This window comes from Condylostylus longicornis, unplaced genomic scaffold, assembly GCF_029603195.1.
Source record: "Condylostylus longicornis isolate FDR11 unplaced genomic scaffold, ASM2960319v2 ptg000075l, whole genome shotgun sequence".
NCBI lineage: Eukaryota > Metazoa > Arthropoda > Insecta > Diptera > Dolichopodidae > Condylostylus > Condylostylus longicornis.
Genome location: NW_026578043.1, coordinates 2,125,096 through 2,141,714, shown reverse-complemented (window position 1 = coordinate 2,141,714; position 16,619 = coordinate 2,125,096). Strand labels below are relative to the sequence as shown.

The 16,619-nt window shown below is 23.6% G+C and overlaps 1 protein-coding gene across 1 annotated transcript; it reads left to right on the top strand.

Moving 5' to 3' along the window:
- Positions 1–610: 610 nt before the first annotated feature.
- On the top strand, positions 611–14,971 carry LOC129612594 (abnormal cell migration protein 10). The gene is made up of 3 exons (XM_055526283.1): positions 611–1,368; positions 12,284–14,665; positions 14,780–14,971. The coding sequence occupies exons 1-2, from the start codon at positions 792–794 to the stop codon at positions 14,578–14,580; spliced, it is 2,874 nt and encodes a 957-aa protein (XP_055382258.1). The 5' UTR covers positions 611–791; the 3' UTR covers positions 14,581–14,665; positions 14,780–14,971.
- The last annotated feature ends 1,648 nt before the right edge of the window (positions 14,972–16,619 follow it).

Sequence of the window (16,619 nt, the reverse complement as noted above, 5' to 3'; positions counted from 1 at the left end):
TTTGAAGCTTAAACACCCCTCTATACAAATTAATCTATGATAAAAGTGTAAAGTAAATTTTGAAATGATTTTAATTTTAATATTACCGGCATTTTTTTACTTCTTCTAGATTATTATACATATACGAGTACATATACTAATTTACATACATTCGTATAAATATTTACCTTTATTCTTCTAGATTTTATTAATCGAAAAAATAAATAATTTTGAGTGGTAAATTAAGGGTTTGTGTATAGTTATTAAGAATTTAAGCTATCTTAAGGGATATGGTAGTGAAAATTGTTATAAATATAAAAGAATTTTTGGGGAAATTATAATTATTTTTTAAGATTAGAAATAATTTATATTAAATTAGTTTTTCTTCTTAAACATTTCATATTAAGGTTAAAATGTATTAAAGAAGGGTGTTAAAAATCATTAAAATTCTATTTAATAATTTGTTTCTCCAAAAATATAATAAAGTTTATCCGATAATTTATACTTGTTAAATTTAAATTTAAAAGAAAAGCAATTAAAAAGCATTAAAATTTTTTTTATTTTTAAAATTTTAATTTAAATAACAATTTCTAATTTGTTTTTTATTTCATTTAATATAGGGATTAGAAATATCAACATCAACAACCCAATTAATAACACCGCCATCATTTAATAATAATATAACAGCAACAACAACAACAACAACACATCATTTGACCGGTATTAATAATATATCACCAGCAAAATTACGACCTAAAAGTGATTTACAAAGAAATAAATCGAACGAACGTACAAATTCATATCGATTTTCAATGGCTAATTTAGAAGAAACACATGAATCTGAATTAGATGCAATATTAGGTGAACTTAGTTTACTTGAACATACAAATTCAACAACAGAATTAAGACATGGTAGAACACATAGTCGTTCAAATTCAACAGTATCTGGTGCTACAAATTCAACAATATCATCATCATCAGAAAGTGGTAATGGTTCTGAAAATGGTGTTGCATTACGTGAACCACGTACTGAAAGTCCAGATAATGATTCAGCATTTAGTGATACTGTATCATTATTATCATCAGAATCATCAGCATCATCTGGTGTTGTTAGTGCAGCACATTTAAAACAACAACATGCTGCTGGTAATATACAACAAATTGATAGTGCTAAAGCAGCAAAAATTCAATTAGCATTACAAAAATTAGAGCATGCATCAATAAGACGATTATTTGTTAAAGCATTTTCAGCTGATGGTGCATCAAAATCATTACTTGTTGATGAAAGAATGTCATGTGGACATGTAACAAGATTATTAGCTGATAAAAATCATGTTCAAATGGAACCACATTGGGCATTAGTTGAACATTTAACAGATTTACAAATGGGTATGTAAAATATTTTAATATTTCTTTCTTTCTCTTTTAGTATTTAAATATTTTGATTTATTATCAAGTCATGTAGAAATTTTTTAAAGTTTTTTAAAATTTTTATAATGATACTTTATTTTATTGGAATTTTCAACTTTTTATAGCATTATAATAACCAATATTGCCTACAATTATAATTTACGTACAATTATCATTGCTATTAGCTATCTATTACAATGGTAAAGCGTAACTTTTGGTTCTTTTCTAAGGTATTTTATGTACCTTTATCAAAAATCCATAATATTTATTGTTAATATAAATTTATTCAAAATACCTGCTTATACATTTATATATTTCGGGTCAATTTATTTTTTTATATAAATAATAATAGTCCTTAAAATATCCTTAAAATAAAAATTTTCTTTTTTTACCCTAAATTACAATATTAAAATTTATTTCGAAACTTTTCATATTATTAATAATCTTTTATATAAATAATATAGAAATATATATATATACATATATATATACATATATATATATTGAAAAGTTCTTTTATTATATTATTTTGGCTCTTCAAAATTTATGGGAAGGTTTCCTTTTTAAAAACTTTTTTGTTTTTTTCAAAATAAATTTGTTTCTTGCCTTATTATTTTCTATAAAACTTCTATACCATGTTCAAAATCAAAAATATTAATATCGCTTAGCAATAATTTGTAATTCTAATTTATTCTGTAATATTTATATAATAATAATAATATAAGAAGACCTATTAAACATAAATCTGTTACTCATTCAACTCGATCTTAATAATGTAACATGTTTTCCGTAATAATATATTAGAGGCACTATAACAACTTAAATAGAAAATGTACCTATTTACTAGTACTCGTATATATAAGTTTCTATATACTCTATACTTTAAATGTAAACATGAGCAATGATAGGTACTCCAAATGAAGTTATGTATGTAGAAATGTGTGTTGTATAATATAACAAGACAAACTTTATACATTATTATATATAGAGTTAAGAGGATTTTGAAAAAGAAGATCCTAAATTTTTTATAAAAGAAAAAAAGAAGGAACCTACAAAATAAATATAGAAACAACAATTTTTATACATGAATGATTATTAATGAGTAAATTATTATTGATATATTTTTGTTGTGTTATCGAGAACTTTTTTACATGATTTAAACTTTTTGTATATCTTGTCTACATATTGATTTATTGTACATACTTTTACGTATAATAAATTAATTTGTGTATATCTTAAAAGAAAAACTTTATCAAAAAAAAAGTTATATAATGTATGGGATTTCAAAATTTAGTTTATAATATTAAAATTTTCCCATTTGAGTTTCATGAATACTCATAAAACTTTTGAAAATTGTATGCAGCCTGAAAATATGCAAAATTATATTGAGAGACCTGTGAGTTTTCAGATTTTCACCTGGTTTGAAGATTTCTAGATTCGAAATACTACGCAAATCTAAGATATTGATCTTACTAAGAAAAATGGCTGTATTCTTCTAACAAAATCGGTTCCAACGAAAAATCCGACCATAGCGAATATTTGTGCCTGAGCAGTATCTTGATTTTTATCTAAGTTTCTGAACCAATGTGTTTTCTTCTTTATTAAAAGAACCAAAGCAATAGTGTTGTGTTTTGTATAATTTGATCTCAAAAATTTTATAATTAAAATTTTATTTTAAAGTTTGGTTGAAATAATTTCAAGATGCAATTACATGATTTTAAGCTGTTAAAAATATGAAGTTTAAAGTCAATAATAAAATTTTGTATGACATAACAAAATTATATTATGTACTTATATAAGCATAAGAGCTTCCGTTTGAATATTCGAAAAATCTCAGAATAAATTTTTTGATAATAATACCAACAATTTCTATTACCGAAATTGCTTTGAAATTCTTAAATTTTTTAAATATTTACATCATATGTATAATTTCAAATTAGTCATTTTCATTACATCATTCTCTTCTACAATATTCTTACCAAATATCTAATCAACATTTTCAAAAGTTAAACAGAATAAGTTTTTACAATACATACATATGTATGTGCGTACATAATTAGTAATTATACTTTATCAGTAAATGAACTTGATCTAAATTAGAAGAAAACAAAAAATTTATAACCTTAACGTATAATAATTAAATAACTTCAATGATAAAAATAAAATATGAAAATATTTACTTAGAATGTTATCTTTAAGAAAAAAATCGAAATAAAGTTAGATGAATCCAATGGTTTGTAAAGTAGTACTTTTCCTTTCAATAAGTGAAAATAGTGCTTTTAAAAGCAATTCGAAAATTTAAACTATTTAAATTATGTACTTCAATTTATATACGAATATATTTCAAAGATTGCATATATTCGGAATAAGACAAGAAAAAAAATTGAAAGAAGCGTTAACATAATGGTCAAATTTTAGGGTTGATTGCGTAAATTAAGAAAAATAATTATGAAGGCATTGTATACTCGTAATAGTCAAAAAATGGTATTTTAATGTCTTTGGGGGACTATAACATTTAGGGGAGGGAGATAGGTAATAATTTTCTTTTACGGAAATAAGTTTCTAGACATATGGACATAATTTAGGCATTCTATCTTCAAAGGTGTAGCAGTTTTGTGTACATGGACGGACAGAGTAAAATTAATAAGCACTTTTATTCAAAATTTTTTTTGAAACAAAAGCAACATTTGAAAAATCTAATTATTTTTTTTTTTTATATAAATTTAGTCAGAATACTAAATTTAATTTTTATGATAATACCAATAATTATACATTGGTTAAAATATTATATAAAAACTTGTTGAATTAATTTGAATTAACCTCAAAAACACCTCTATATAAAAAGAGAAAAACAACCACCATTTCAAATGTAAATTAAAATTTATTGATGAAATTTAAAGTGTAAAAGAAAAAAAAAATATTTTTAATATTATCGCGCGTCGCCCAAATGGAAAAGAAAAAACTGTTGGAATAAACTTCTTTTCTACCCACAAATTCAAATTAAAATTAAAATTCTCTTGTACAAACTTACACCGGTCGGTACCTACCTATAATTTTACTTACTTTATATATACATACACATATACCAAATAAATATATTAAGAAATATTAAAGAAACGAACAAAAAAATAAGCAAATATAAAATAGGCCACTTTTGCAAATTAAAACAATAATAAACTGGAAAGAAAAAATAATATTATAAAAATAAAAGAAATGAGAACGCCAAATATAAGAAAATTTTAAGTCTAGAAACTACATATGTATGTCTATGTATACACAAATAACTATACGAATAATAGCTAAGATATAGACTGTTAAAATATAAAATCAACTGCTCTTACAATGCTCGAGGTACACAAATGTATGGCTATTGCCTTAAACACAATATTGTACATTGTATAATGGTTAGTATATTGAAATGCTTAAAGCACAAAATTATGAACTATAATATGCATGCATACATACTATGTATACATTATATATAAGTGTATTTATATTCTTGTTAATATAAATTATATAATATATAATATATGCATATATAATATAAATAAACAATGAAATTGTTTAGAACTATTTTGTATATACTGCATATTGTTATAAAGACATTTTCATATTAAAATTTTTAATACAAAGTGTTTTAAAAATATAAGTTAACTAAAAACAAAAATTATGAGCTAGAACATAAAGTAAGATGCTAAATTAATACGGATTAATAAATCGGTTTTTCTTATTTGAGTACCTAAAATCGAAAGCTCAAATAATTTTACATTTTTTAAAGAATTTTAATTAATAATATAGTTTAATACCAATAGTATGTTATAGTAGTGGATGACGGAGCAGCAAGATTTATATCATTTCTAAGTTTTTATTTTGTATAACCTGGAACTTTTTTACATAAAGTAAAAATAAACATTATAAACAATACTTATTTTAGGTACCGTTAACATATGCGACAAAATCCAATATTTACTCTGAATCTGATCTATAAACATTGTGTTTGACATCACATTTTGTATTATGGTCTATATTAGAAATTACACTATTCTCATCAGATTTATTACGAGATTATTTAAAAATAAATCAAGTTTTATAGAATTTATCCAATATAGAATTTTTGTACGAGTTTTACTCATTTCAATTTTGATTATAATTTTTGTAGCAAAATTATTGAATTTTGGCGTAAAGTCCGAGCTACGTCAGATAATTTCAATTTGACATGTAAACAATCATCAGATTTTACCTCAGATTTTTTTTAGATTTTGTCGTACTTATGTAGTAACGACATCTTATACAACATTTTTATTTATTTTCAAAATTATTCTTTTCTTTTTTTAATAAAAAATCAAATAAAAAACTTTTAAATTTTATATTGGTGACAACATCTGTTCATAATTTTCAATTTTTTGATTGATGAAATATTATTGTTGATATTAATAATTTCATAAATGTTTTTCTCTCTCTCTCTCTCTCTTTCTCTCTTTTAATACACATTTTTAATGGCATAATATAAAATTTATTTTTTAAATTTTACAATACTTTTAAATTGTTACTTTTTAAAAATAAAATAATATGAATGATATTAAAGAAATTTTATTATAGTCCGATCATATGTTGAGTATGCAAGTTAAAAAACTTTAAAATAGTTATTCGTCTTTTGTTCTTCTCAAATAATTGTAATATTAAACTGTTATACATACATTAGTATTATAATTAAATTTAATTTTTAAAAGATTTATAAAATTTATAATCGTGACTTGAGTTCCATTAAATTTTTTTATTATATATTTTTCAATTTTGATTAAAAACTTTGATAATTAGAAATAAAATAATTAATAAATTTTGTAAATCAAAACTGAATAACAATTGTTTAATACCGTAAAATATTGAATACCGTAAAATATTTAATACCGTAAAATATTAAATATCGTAAAATTATGCTGCTTAAACAGAATCAATTTCTCTACTCATTTATTTCATAAAATATTTAAAATTTAATTGAAACTTATCAATTAATTAGTACAATTTTTACAATTTTCAATTCGTAAAAATTACAAGTTAAATCAACAACTGTGAATAAGAGCAAGATACTGTCTTTAATATAAGTACAAAATAAAATATATTTTACAACAATTAATGCGGATGATAGCTGAATTTTTGTGAATAAATAATGTATAGTATGATGTGTAATTAATCTTTGATTGTTAATTTCATAAGTCTATTATTTGCAATTAACACTAACATCAACAAGTAATTGTAGTTCGCAAGGACATAATACGACATCAGGATTGCAATTCTTGTAGGTTCACATAAACAATAAAATTTTTTTCCAATTCAAATGGTACGCAATTGTTATTCTTTCTAGTTACACCCAAGGAATTCACAAAATGAGTTTTGCAAAAATAATTGCATATATTTAGGATGACATCACAAACGGTTAGCACGCTCATATATTAATTATTCTTTAGTAATAAAATTTTTTATATTTTAAAGAAACTATTTCTCGATTACTTGTATTTTACTCCTGAATATTAACACAAGCTAGCACTTTGGTTTTAATTTTAATTTCATTGGTGTTTTAAAATATGCAGACGCAATATTTTTTCAAAAGTTTAATTTATATATTCACGCAGATATAGAATATAAAAAGGATCATAATTTTTATAATTTTTTTTATCTCGTTATCCTTTAATATCTCCTTATTTTTGTATTTTAATAATATTAGGATCATTTTTATTTTGACCCTCTGTGTACATACGCTCTTTTTTTTTACTGTTTGTTTTTGTTTTTTTTTGTAGTTTTTATGTGATTCTTATGTCTGTACATAATATAAAATTCGCGACTGCAGACTATATTATAATAATGTGGTCTAGTATAACCCTGCAATATCAAACAACAAAAAAAAAAGACTAAGAGAAAAAAAAACAAAAAGAAAGAGTGAATGAAGGCAATAAAAACTTTTTTTTTGTAAAATTACTGAGAATATTTTGTTGTTATATGCCTGTATTTGTTCAAATTTATTTGTTAATGTTATTGTAACTTACTCGTTTCAAGAAAGCGTTTTATATTATATACATAACGCTATATAGGTACTTCTATATACTTTTATTTTACCCCATAGAATATTGTATATAAAATAAAAGCAATCTAACAACAATAAAAAAAAATAAAATATAAAAATTGAGAGAAAAAAAAATAAATAAGTATAGACTTTTATATTGTATAACAGTATATAACTATTGTAATACGTTAGTATTATTGTTATTTTTTCCTAAATTTTAGCACGTGCAACCAATTTACTTAAAAAAATATTGTGTTCTTTTTCCTCTTCTTATATTTAAGAATACCATAGCTGATTATAATGGTACATACGTGCATATATACTTGCAAAAGAATATTAAATATACGTATACATATACATATGTATATAAATATGTTATACATGTACATACTTTATAGTTTAAAAACACTGAAACTGTTTTTTTTTGTTTTTCTTTATCTTTTCAATATGAAATTTTATACTTCCGGTCTTTAATTTTTGTAAAGCTCAACATTTTTTAGTTAATTATTTCATATTTTCAACTGCACCTTTACAATAAAAAAAAATAACATTTTTTTAATGAAAAGAGCACTAAAAACATAATATGGAAAACAAAACAAAGGAAAAAAAAAACATTTTTTTAAGAATTATACAATATTTTAAGAGTGCACTTTTTTCCATAATGACATAAATATTTTTATATATATATATATATATAGATATTATTAACACGAGTAAAAACATGCATTTGACATCAGAAAACAACTTGAGATCTTAATTATTTTAATAAGTAAAAATAAACATTTACATAATTCTTTTTTGTTTTTTGTAAAATTTTCATATTTCACATAAAATTTTGTCAGCTAATTTAAAATTTTTTATAAAATATGCATTTATATATGTAGCATATATATATATATAAAATATGTATTTACGATTTTAAGTAATATCGTAATAAAAATTTCCTTAAAGCAAAAATACAAAATTCGCCGTACAGTATGCAATATTAATGTCATACAGAAAAGACTTTTTGCAAATACGTAATTATATACATACCTTGACTTCCAAAACACAGTGAAATGATAAAATTTACAATGTATCATGTTCCAAAATGTATATTAGAAGCTATTGACATTGTATACAATTCGAATACGCAGTCGAAACGTAAAACAAAAGCAAATCGTGCAACGAATTATCATTTGGAAATTATTTTAGTAATTCCAGCATTTGTTTTCAGAAAAATATATTTTCTGATAAAAAAAAATTTTGAGATTAGTAAAATATTTTAAAATATTTCTGAAAACAACAAAGAAATATGAGAAATCACAAAGGCAAGAGAACAAAAAAGTATTAAAATTAAATTATTAAAAATCTTTTAAAAAATATTTTAGTATTTTTTTTATTATAATTATTTATTTACACGAGATGGGTACTTATTTCAAAAATTTTAACAACAAAAATAATATTTTTTCAAACAAAGATTTATTACATGCAAATTTAACCCTCTGCACTCCGTTGTCGCCGTGTTTGCGACATTATCAGTAAAAGCTCCGTATCAGTAAATCCGCTGTGGCCGTAGCGATGATATGATTGTTTTGCTGCCCCGGCACTCTTAATAGTTAGGTAAGCAAAATAGTCTGTGCTTATCTCATAGTGTTTATGATACGTTTATTATGCTTATATTGTAACAAGAATAAAAAGTGCTCTATTTAAGTTTATTTCGTTACACGTTACACGTTAAATCCACTGCTCATCATAAATGTACATACATATATATACAACTGAGAAAACAGTTACAAATATTATATAAATAGGGGACCCTATTTTACAGTTTTGTGTGTACACAAAACAAAAAATGCAGTCAGAATTTCTTTATAAAAGATGAGACCAAAATCAATTGGTTCATCTTTAGTCGGATAAAAGTTTTAATTTACCAATTAATGTTTTTTTTGTTCCGGGCACTCTCACAAATACTTTATCCGCTCCTGTATTTAAATATCAAAATATTGTAATCATCCCATTTTATTAAAAATTTTTAATTTCTAAAAAAAATTACTTTGCAGACAATCTAATTAAAATTCTATATTTGTCTTTTATTAAACATTTATTTTGAACTTAAGTCAAAAAGCTATAAACATTTTCTTGAGGCAATAAAAAATCAAATAATTTCAATCAAAATCAAACAATACTGTAATTTCTTTTTTTGCAAAAATCTAATTTTTGAATACTTTAATTAAGCATTCAAAACTTTAAACATTCACAAGACCAAATTTTCCAAGATAAAAAAAGTTTTCTTTTTGTTCTTGAAAGATAAAAGTTGGAAAAAACGGTAGGCTCTAGATATTTTTAAATAAAGGGTATAGCATTTACATTTTTGAGTTTTTGTTTATATATATAAAAATTTTGAAAAGACTTCAAGGACAGATTTCGAGAATTTTTTCCCATAAATCCTTAAAAATTAAAAAAATCAGCAAAAAAAAAACTCTACTTTTTCAATTATCATCTAATTAGACAAAACTTAAGTTAAAAATAAAAAGAAAAAAATTAATACTCGTAATCGCCTTGTTGATAAAAAGAAATTTTAAAAAAGAAATTAAAAAGTGAAAATTTTTCTTTAAATACCTAAGTGTATTACAGTTTTGAAATGAAATTGGCATAAAATCAAATGGAATTTATCGTTTATCGTTTATAATGCTTAACAAAATAATAACATGCAATTAATGTGTGTGGGCGCATTTTAAAATCAATTATCACTGTTAAAAAAAAAAACTAAGAAAAATAAATAGTAAATATTAATAACCTCAAATAATTAATATATAAATAAAAACTACGGCAGGCTAGTCACCTACCTAGTTAAACCCTATGACGCTATGAAACTAGTGCATGAGAAATCATGCACTAGCCCTATGCTCCTTCTAGGAGTGAACAAAGGAAAAAAAAAAAAAATCACTGTTATACCAAAAGTTTCCTTCTGATAGGAAACGTGTGTTCTAAATTAGTCGAAAGGAAAGACTTCATTAAGTGTTAACAGCTAAATAACTTATTGCGGTATAGTCTGCAATTGTAGTTGATTGTGTTTTTATAAAAAACGTCCCCAATACTTTAACACAATTTAACCCAATTTAACATTTTAATTTTTAATCTGATATTTGTTCTCGTATTCGGGAAGAAAATTCCTTCAATTATTTATTTGTTTTTCTATAACAAATAGCTTTGTGTAATATTGAGAAATTTTTATTTAGTATCTTATTTTTACATTTAATTGCCTTGAAAATTTTCAAAGAAATTTTTGTTTTTTTCGCTCTGCTAAAAGAAAAATATATATGTATACCGAAAATTAAATAATAAATTTTTGTTAATTGAATTTCTTTTTTTATATAAAAACTTTTTTTTTTACTAAAATATTTATTTAACTTTTTAAAGAAAACACAATAGGAGTAAATTTCTAAGAAAATTATTAACTTTTTCATTTGCCGGATCTAATTTTTTACGAAATGAAAATAAAATTTTTTGTTTATATTTTCCGAAAATCTTAGAACCATAGAATTATTTTTTCAAATTAATTTTTGAATTATTTTTAAGGCCCACCTAAAGTTTTTATAGCAAAATGTTCATTAGAATACCGTTTCAAAACCAATCTGTATGTGAACGCGTGCACACATAAGTATTCAGAAATTTTATTTATTTCTAAAATCCTTTCGCTTTGTTTTCAAGAAAATAAAAAAAATATTTGTACACTTACGTTAATTAGACACCTTAAGATGGATGGCTTGTATCATTTTTTTAGTAGAAGACTTGCATTAAATATTCAAAAATTTTTAAAAATTGAAGCGATAAGTGGACAAAGGGGTTAACTAACATTTTGACGAAAATCGATCTCTTCGGATAGAACATCATTAAATTTCATATACATATTTTCAAACTGTGATTACTCATATAGCTGGAAATTTAATAGAAGGCGAGATTGACAGTGAACATGTGAGTTAAGTAACAAAAAAATTAATACTTTTACAATTTGTTAATGAAAAAATGTGTTAAGATGCAAATGTAAATTAACCCCTTTGTCCACTTACCACTTCAATTGTTAAAAAATTTTTAAAAACTTAAAAATTTGTGACCTATGTTTCTGATTCGTGTGAACTATGTTCGTAGAATATTGTAAATTTGCTCCGTTTGCAATGCTTAGAAATAATTATAATTAAAAAAAAAGGGTTGGAAACTATTTGCATTTATTGTACAAAAATAAATTTTTATAAAAATTAAATAATTATAAATTTTGTATTTTCGACTTTGTATTTTGGGTCTGTAATTCAAAATTTATTCATTTGCTAATGGATTCTATGTATTTTTGTATATATGTACAATGTAAAATAATAAACATTATTCATACATAATTTAGTAGGTTTTTTGTTATATTTTTTTTCAAAATTAAATTTATTCTAATGAGTCTTAACCATAAAAAATTAACAAATCTGAAAAGTTTTTCATCACATTTTTAAATTTATTTACCTTAAATTTATCTATGTATATGTATAAATTATCATCCTTTTTCCAGTTAATACATTAGGGTAACCATATTGTAAAATTTTCGCAATTAAAGTAAAATAAACAAAATTTTTTCAAAATCTCGCAAAATAATAGAATTTATCTTTATGTTAATATAAAATTTTACTATTTAATAACAGCAACAGCTATTCAACTTTTGTTTCTATCCCATTTGGTAACCCATAAAAAATTCATATAATGCTATCATTGAAAATTTTTTCAAAAAAAAAAAAATATTTTATTTTTACAACAAATTTCTATTAAAAAATTCTTTAACTTCATTTATATTTAATTTTAAATTTTTTTTTTCAGAGAGACTGTTCGAAGATCATGAGCTATTAGTTGATAATTTAATGATGTGGAGTCCTGATTCAAAAAATCGTGTCCTTTTCTTACAACGTAATGATAAAGTTTCATTATTTTGTGCACCAGAAAAATATTTACCTGGAACTCAAATGGCTCCCGGAAGTGAACATGATGAACATACTCGTTCAATGTTATTGGATGAATTTTTCAATACTCCAAATGGTGGTGGTAATAGTAATAGTGGTCAAATACAAATGGATGGACCATTATATATGAAAAGTGATTATAAAAAAGCCTGGAAACGTTATCATTTTGTTTTAAGAGCCTCTGGATTATATTATTTTCCAAAAGAGAAAACAAAATCACCTAGAGATTTATTATGTTTAACATTATTTACTGGACATAATGTTTATAAAGGAATTGGTTGGAAGAAAAAACATAAAGCACCTACTGATTTCACTTTTGCATTAAAATCTCCAGCTGAACAATGTACAGCGAAAGCGAGTAGATCTTTAAAAATGTTGTGTGCTGAAGATCCAGAAACTGTTGATAAATGGGTAACAGCAATACGTATTGCAAAATATGGTAAAGCAATTTTTGATAATCATAAAACTTTAGTAGAGGATTTGACCCGTGAGGAATTAGATAAATTTTCAGCAGCTAGAAGTAATTCAATTGGAAGTATAATATCTTCAGTTCCCTCTCAATGTAGTAGTAATATGTCTGTACCACAATCAGCATCTAATGGAAGATTATCTCGTGCATCAAGTTCTAGTTCTAGTGGTTGTTTATCTGATGATAATAATGGTTTTGATTCAGAATTTACTACTGGTACTATTAAAAGAAAACCATCAATGAAACCAAATTTACCCTTAACATCGATGACAAGACAACTTAAAGAAGTTGGTGAAACTACAGTTGTTGGTAATGCAAATGGTGATATTAGTAATCCAACATCACCTGAGCGTGGCGGTACACTAACAAGACGTCACAGTCGACGAAGAAGCGAAGAAAGTAATAGTAGTGGAACACTTAAACGTCGTCAGCCACCAACTCGTGGCTCTATAGAAAGTATGAACTCATCAAATGCTTCAACACCTACACCGACACCAAGCACTCCAGGAACTCCATTAGCTACACAAGCTAATATAAACAGTTCATTACTAAGTCCACTTGAGCAAATGCCTTCCAATATGACAGATTCTATGTTTTCACTTCCTCCACCACCACCTGAGGAAGTAGATGCTTCAATGAGTGCGTCAACATTTTCATTAGATTCGCTGCCTCCGCCGCCACCTCCAAATGAATTAATTGATGGAAAAGAATTATCGGGTTCACAAATGTCATTAGTTAGCCTCCCTCCACCACCACCAGAAGTAAAGCCCGTGATATTGATTCAACAGCAGCATAAACAACAACAATCACCAATTAAAGTTCCGACAACAAATAACGTTCCTGAACCGCCAAAAGAAATTAATGCAACTCAAAAATTAATTTATAACAGTAAAACGTTGCCAGTGGTCACAATTGATAATAAAAAGGAAATCTCCTCGCCAGTAGCTATATCAAAAACAATGAAACCAAGTATAAAAGCTCCACCATATAAATCACCACCAGCTTATAATGGTAATGGTCCAACACCTGCATTGAAACCATTAACAAATTCAGTTTCATCGCCATCAACGCAAAAAAGTGTTTCATTTGCTGATTCTCCAGTACTTTTAAGAAGAAAAGTTTGTTTTGAGGATCAAGTTCAACAACAACAAATACACCCGCAACAATTATCACCAAGAAAAACATTATCAAATACAACAAATTCTAATGCACCATTACCACCACCACGAGCTGAAGCTACAAGATTATCAACAAATTTAACTTCACCAAAACGATTATCCGATTCGACATCAAATCCGCCCAGAGATTTTTTGAAAGATTTACAAAGAGTTATGAGAAAAAAATGGCAAGTTGCACAAAAATGTAAATTAGAACCAGCAACAACGCCCCATGAAGTTTTAGGTTTTAGAGATTTTAATGATGAACTTGGACTTGGTCCAAATCATCAATCACATTTTTATAGAGAAACAGCAAATGTTAGTAATTGGGTGCAAGAACATTACGGTAATATGACAAGTAATAATACACCGAATGAATATGCTCTTTATGAGAATTTAGGTAACGATATCAATATGATAGATCAATATAATGGTGTTGCACATCAATCAATAATAGTTCCAATAAAGAAAAGACCTCCACCACCTCCACCTAAAAGGAGTGAATCAACGCAACTAACACATAGAGCATAGATAAAATAAAATATATAATATATTATTAACGAAAATTACAATAATAATAATAACTTGAAAAATTAACAGATAATGAGATTTTAAGGTAAATTTGAAATTTTTTTTTATTTTTTACTATTAGAATTTTATTTAAAAATTCTGTTTTTATAATTTTATATTTAATTATTATTGATTATTATTTCTGTTATTTTCTTTTTAGTAATTTTTTATGTGCAAAAATGAATAACTATCAGACTGAAGAAAATGTTAAACATATTTTATGTATTCGAAGTACATAATTAAATATTTGCCAAATTGTTCACACATCTTATACAACTTCCAGCTAAATAGAACTACAACTTCTAGATTTTTATTTGACTATACAGAACGAAATTTAAATGTTATACATAAATAGTACATCCAGTATTGTAATTAAAAGTAAATAACAATCATTTTTTATAATCCAATTGATGTCAAAAAAAAAAAAATATCCAATTGAAATTTTATGTAATTGCAAAAAATATGTTAATGGAGTACATTACTAAATAATAATATAAACATATATACATATACATAAAATAAAATTAAAAATACTAATGTAAAAAATACAACAGTAAAATTTTTGCCTTTAAATTTGTTAGCTTCAAATAATCATCATTAATTATTGTGAGATTTAATGCCAAACTTTATTCTTGAAAATATTTTAAATTATTAAATTGATCCGTCAATAAATTGGTTTTCAAATTTTTAATTATAAATGTATTTGTAAACTTGCTATTATGTTTACTTGTATAATATACTCATTATGGTTGTAAAATATATTAAACATTTTAATTTCAATGCATTTGTAAAAACTTTTGTATATATTATAACTATAAAATTAACTTATCATTAATTATTTATTTTGCTTAAAATTTAAACACTTAAGAAAACATTTTTCCTCAAATTTTTTTTATAAATTTACTACAAATAGAATTTTAAATATCAATTTTATATTATACAAAGAACAAAAAATTGATTTGTGTTATTTATTTCAAACAATTATTCCTTTATTTATTTTCAAATTAATTTTCAAATTTTGTTTTAATTATATCCAATAGTTCTAAATTATATTTCATTCAAAAATTTCATATATAAATTTTAAAATTTAATTAATTTTAAATATTGGATTTGACATTAAATTTCACAAAATATCTTCAGCTGATTATAAAATATTATATTTGCATTTATAAAAATTTTTTAAATAAAAATAATAATAAAATTACTGTTAATTAAAAAATTATTTTTATTATATAAAAATTTAGCAAAAACATAAAAAAAAAAGAAAATAATTAAAGAACAAAGTCGAAAATGTGATCAAAAATATTTGTTAAGCTTAAAAAGAATAAAGCAGTTTTTTTTTCTAACTCTTATCATTATTAGCGCATGTATTTTTAGCTATTTTAGATTTAAAAGCTTCTAAATACAAAAAATGTTATATAACAAAAAAAAATAAAAGTATATTAATTTGTTTTTTTTTATTTATTTTATAAATTTTTTATTTTTTACTTATACATACATACAAATAAATCTCGTATATATTATATAAAAAAAAAAGAAAATCAAATTAATTAATTTAAAAATCAAAATAATTTTTTTTCAATTATTTCAAGATGTGCATATTTTGTTATAGATCGTAAATGTTTATTATACCTTATTTTTATAACTGTAATTTCGTTATAATTAATGGTTTACCAATAATTAATAATTAATTAATTTATAATAAGTTTTTTTTTTATATTACCTTCAAAACAATATTAAATGTAATCAAACTTTAAGTATATTTTGCTTTCTATTACTCCTACAGATTCGTATGTAATTGACTAGTAAAATTTTAATAAAAATTTTAAGAATTGAAAAAAACAAGTAAATTAAATTTTAATTAATTGAATTTCCCAATAAATACGAATTGTTAGACGTTATCATTTAGCTTTCATTTAATTTTGATTCATTTGAGTGTTAACAATTTTTATTTTTATCGTTTAAATTGGTAAATAAATAACTTTTGTTTTTTTGTCTAA

Coding starts and splice junctions, on each gene's coding strand:
- LOC129612594 (XM_055526283.1), top strand. CDS start 792: ATGGCTAATTTAGAAGAAACACATGAATCTGAATTAGATGCAATATTA. Junction 1,369..12,283: donor TTTAACAGATTTACAAATGG/GTATGTAAAATA, acceptor TTTTTTTTTCAG/AGAGACTGTTCGAAGATCAT.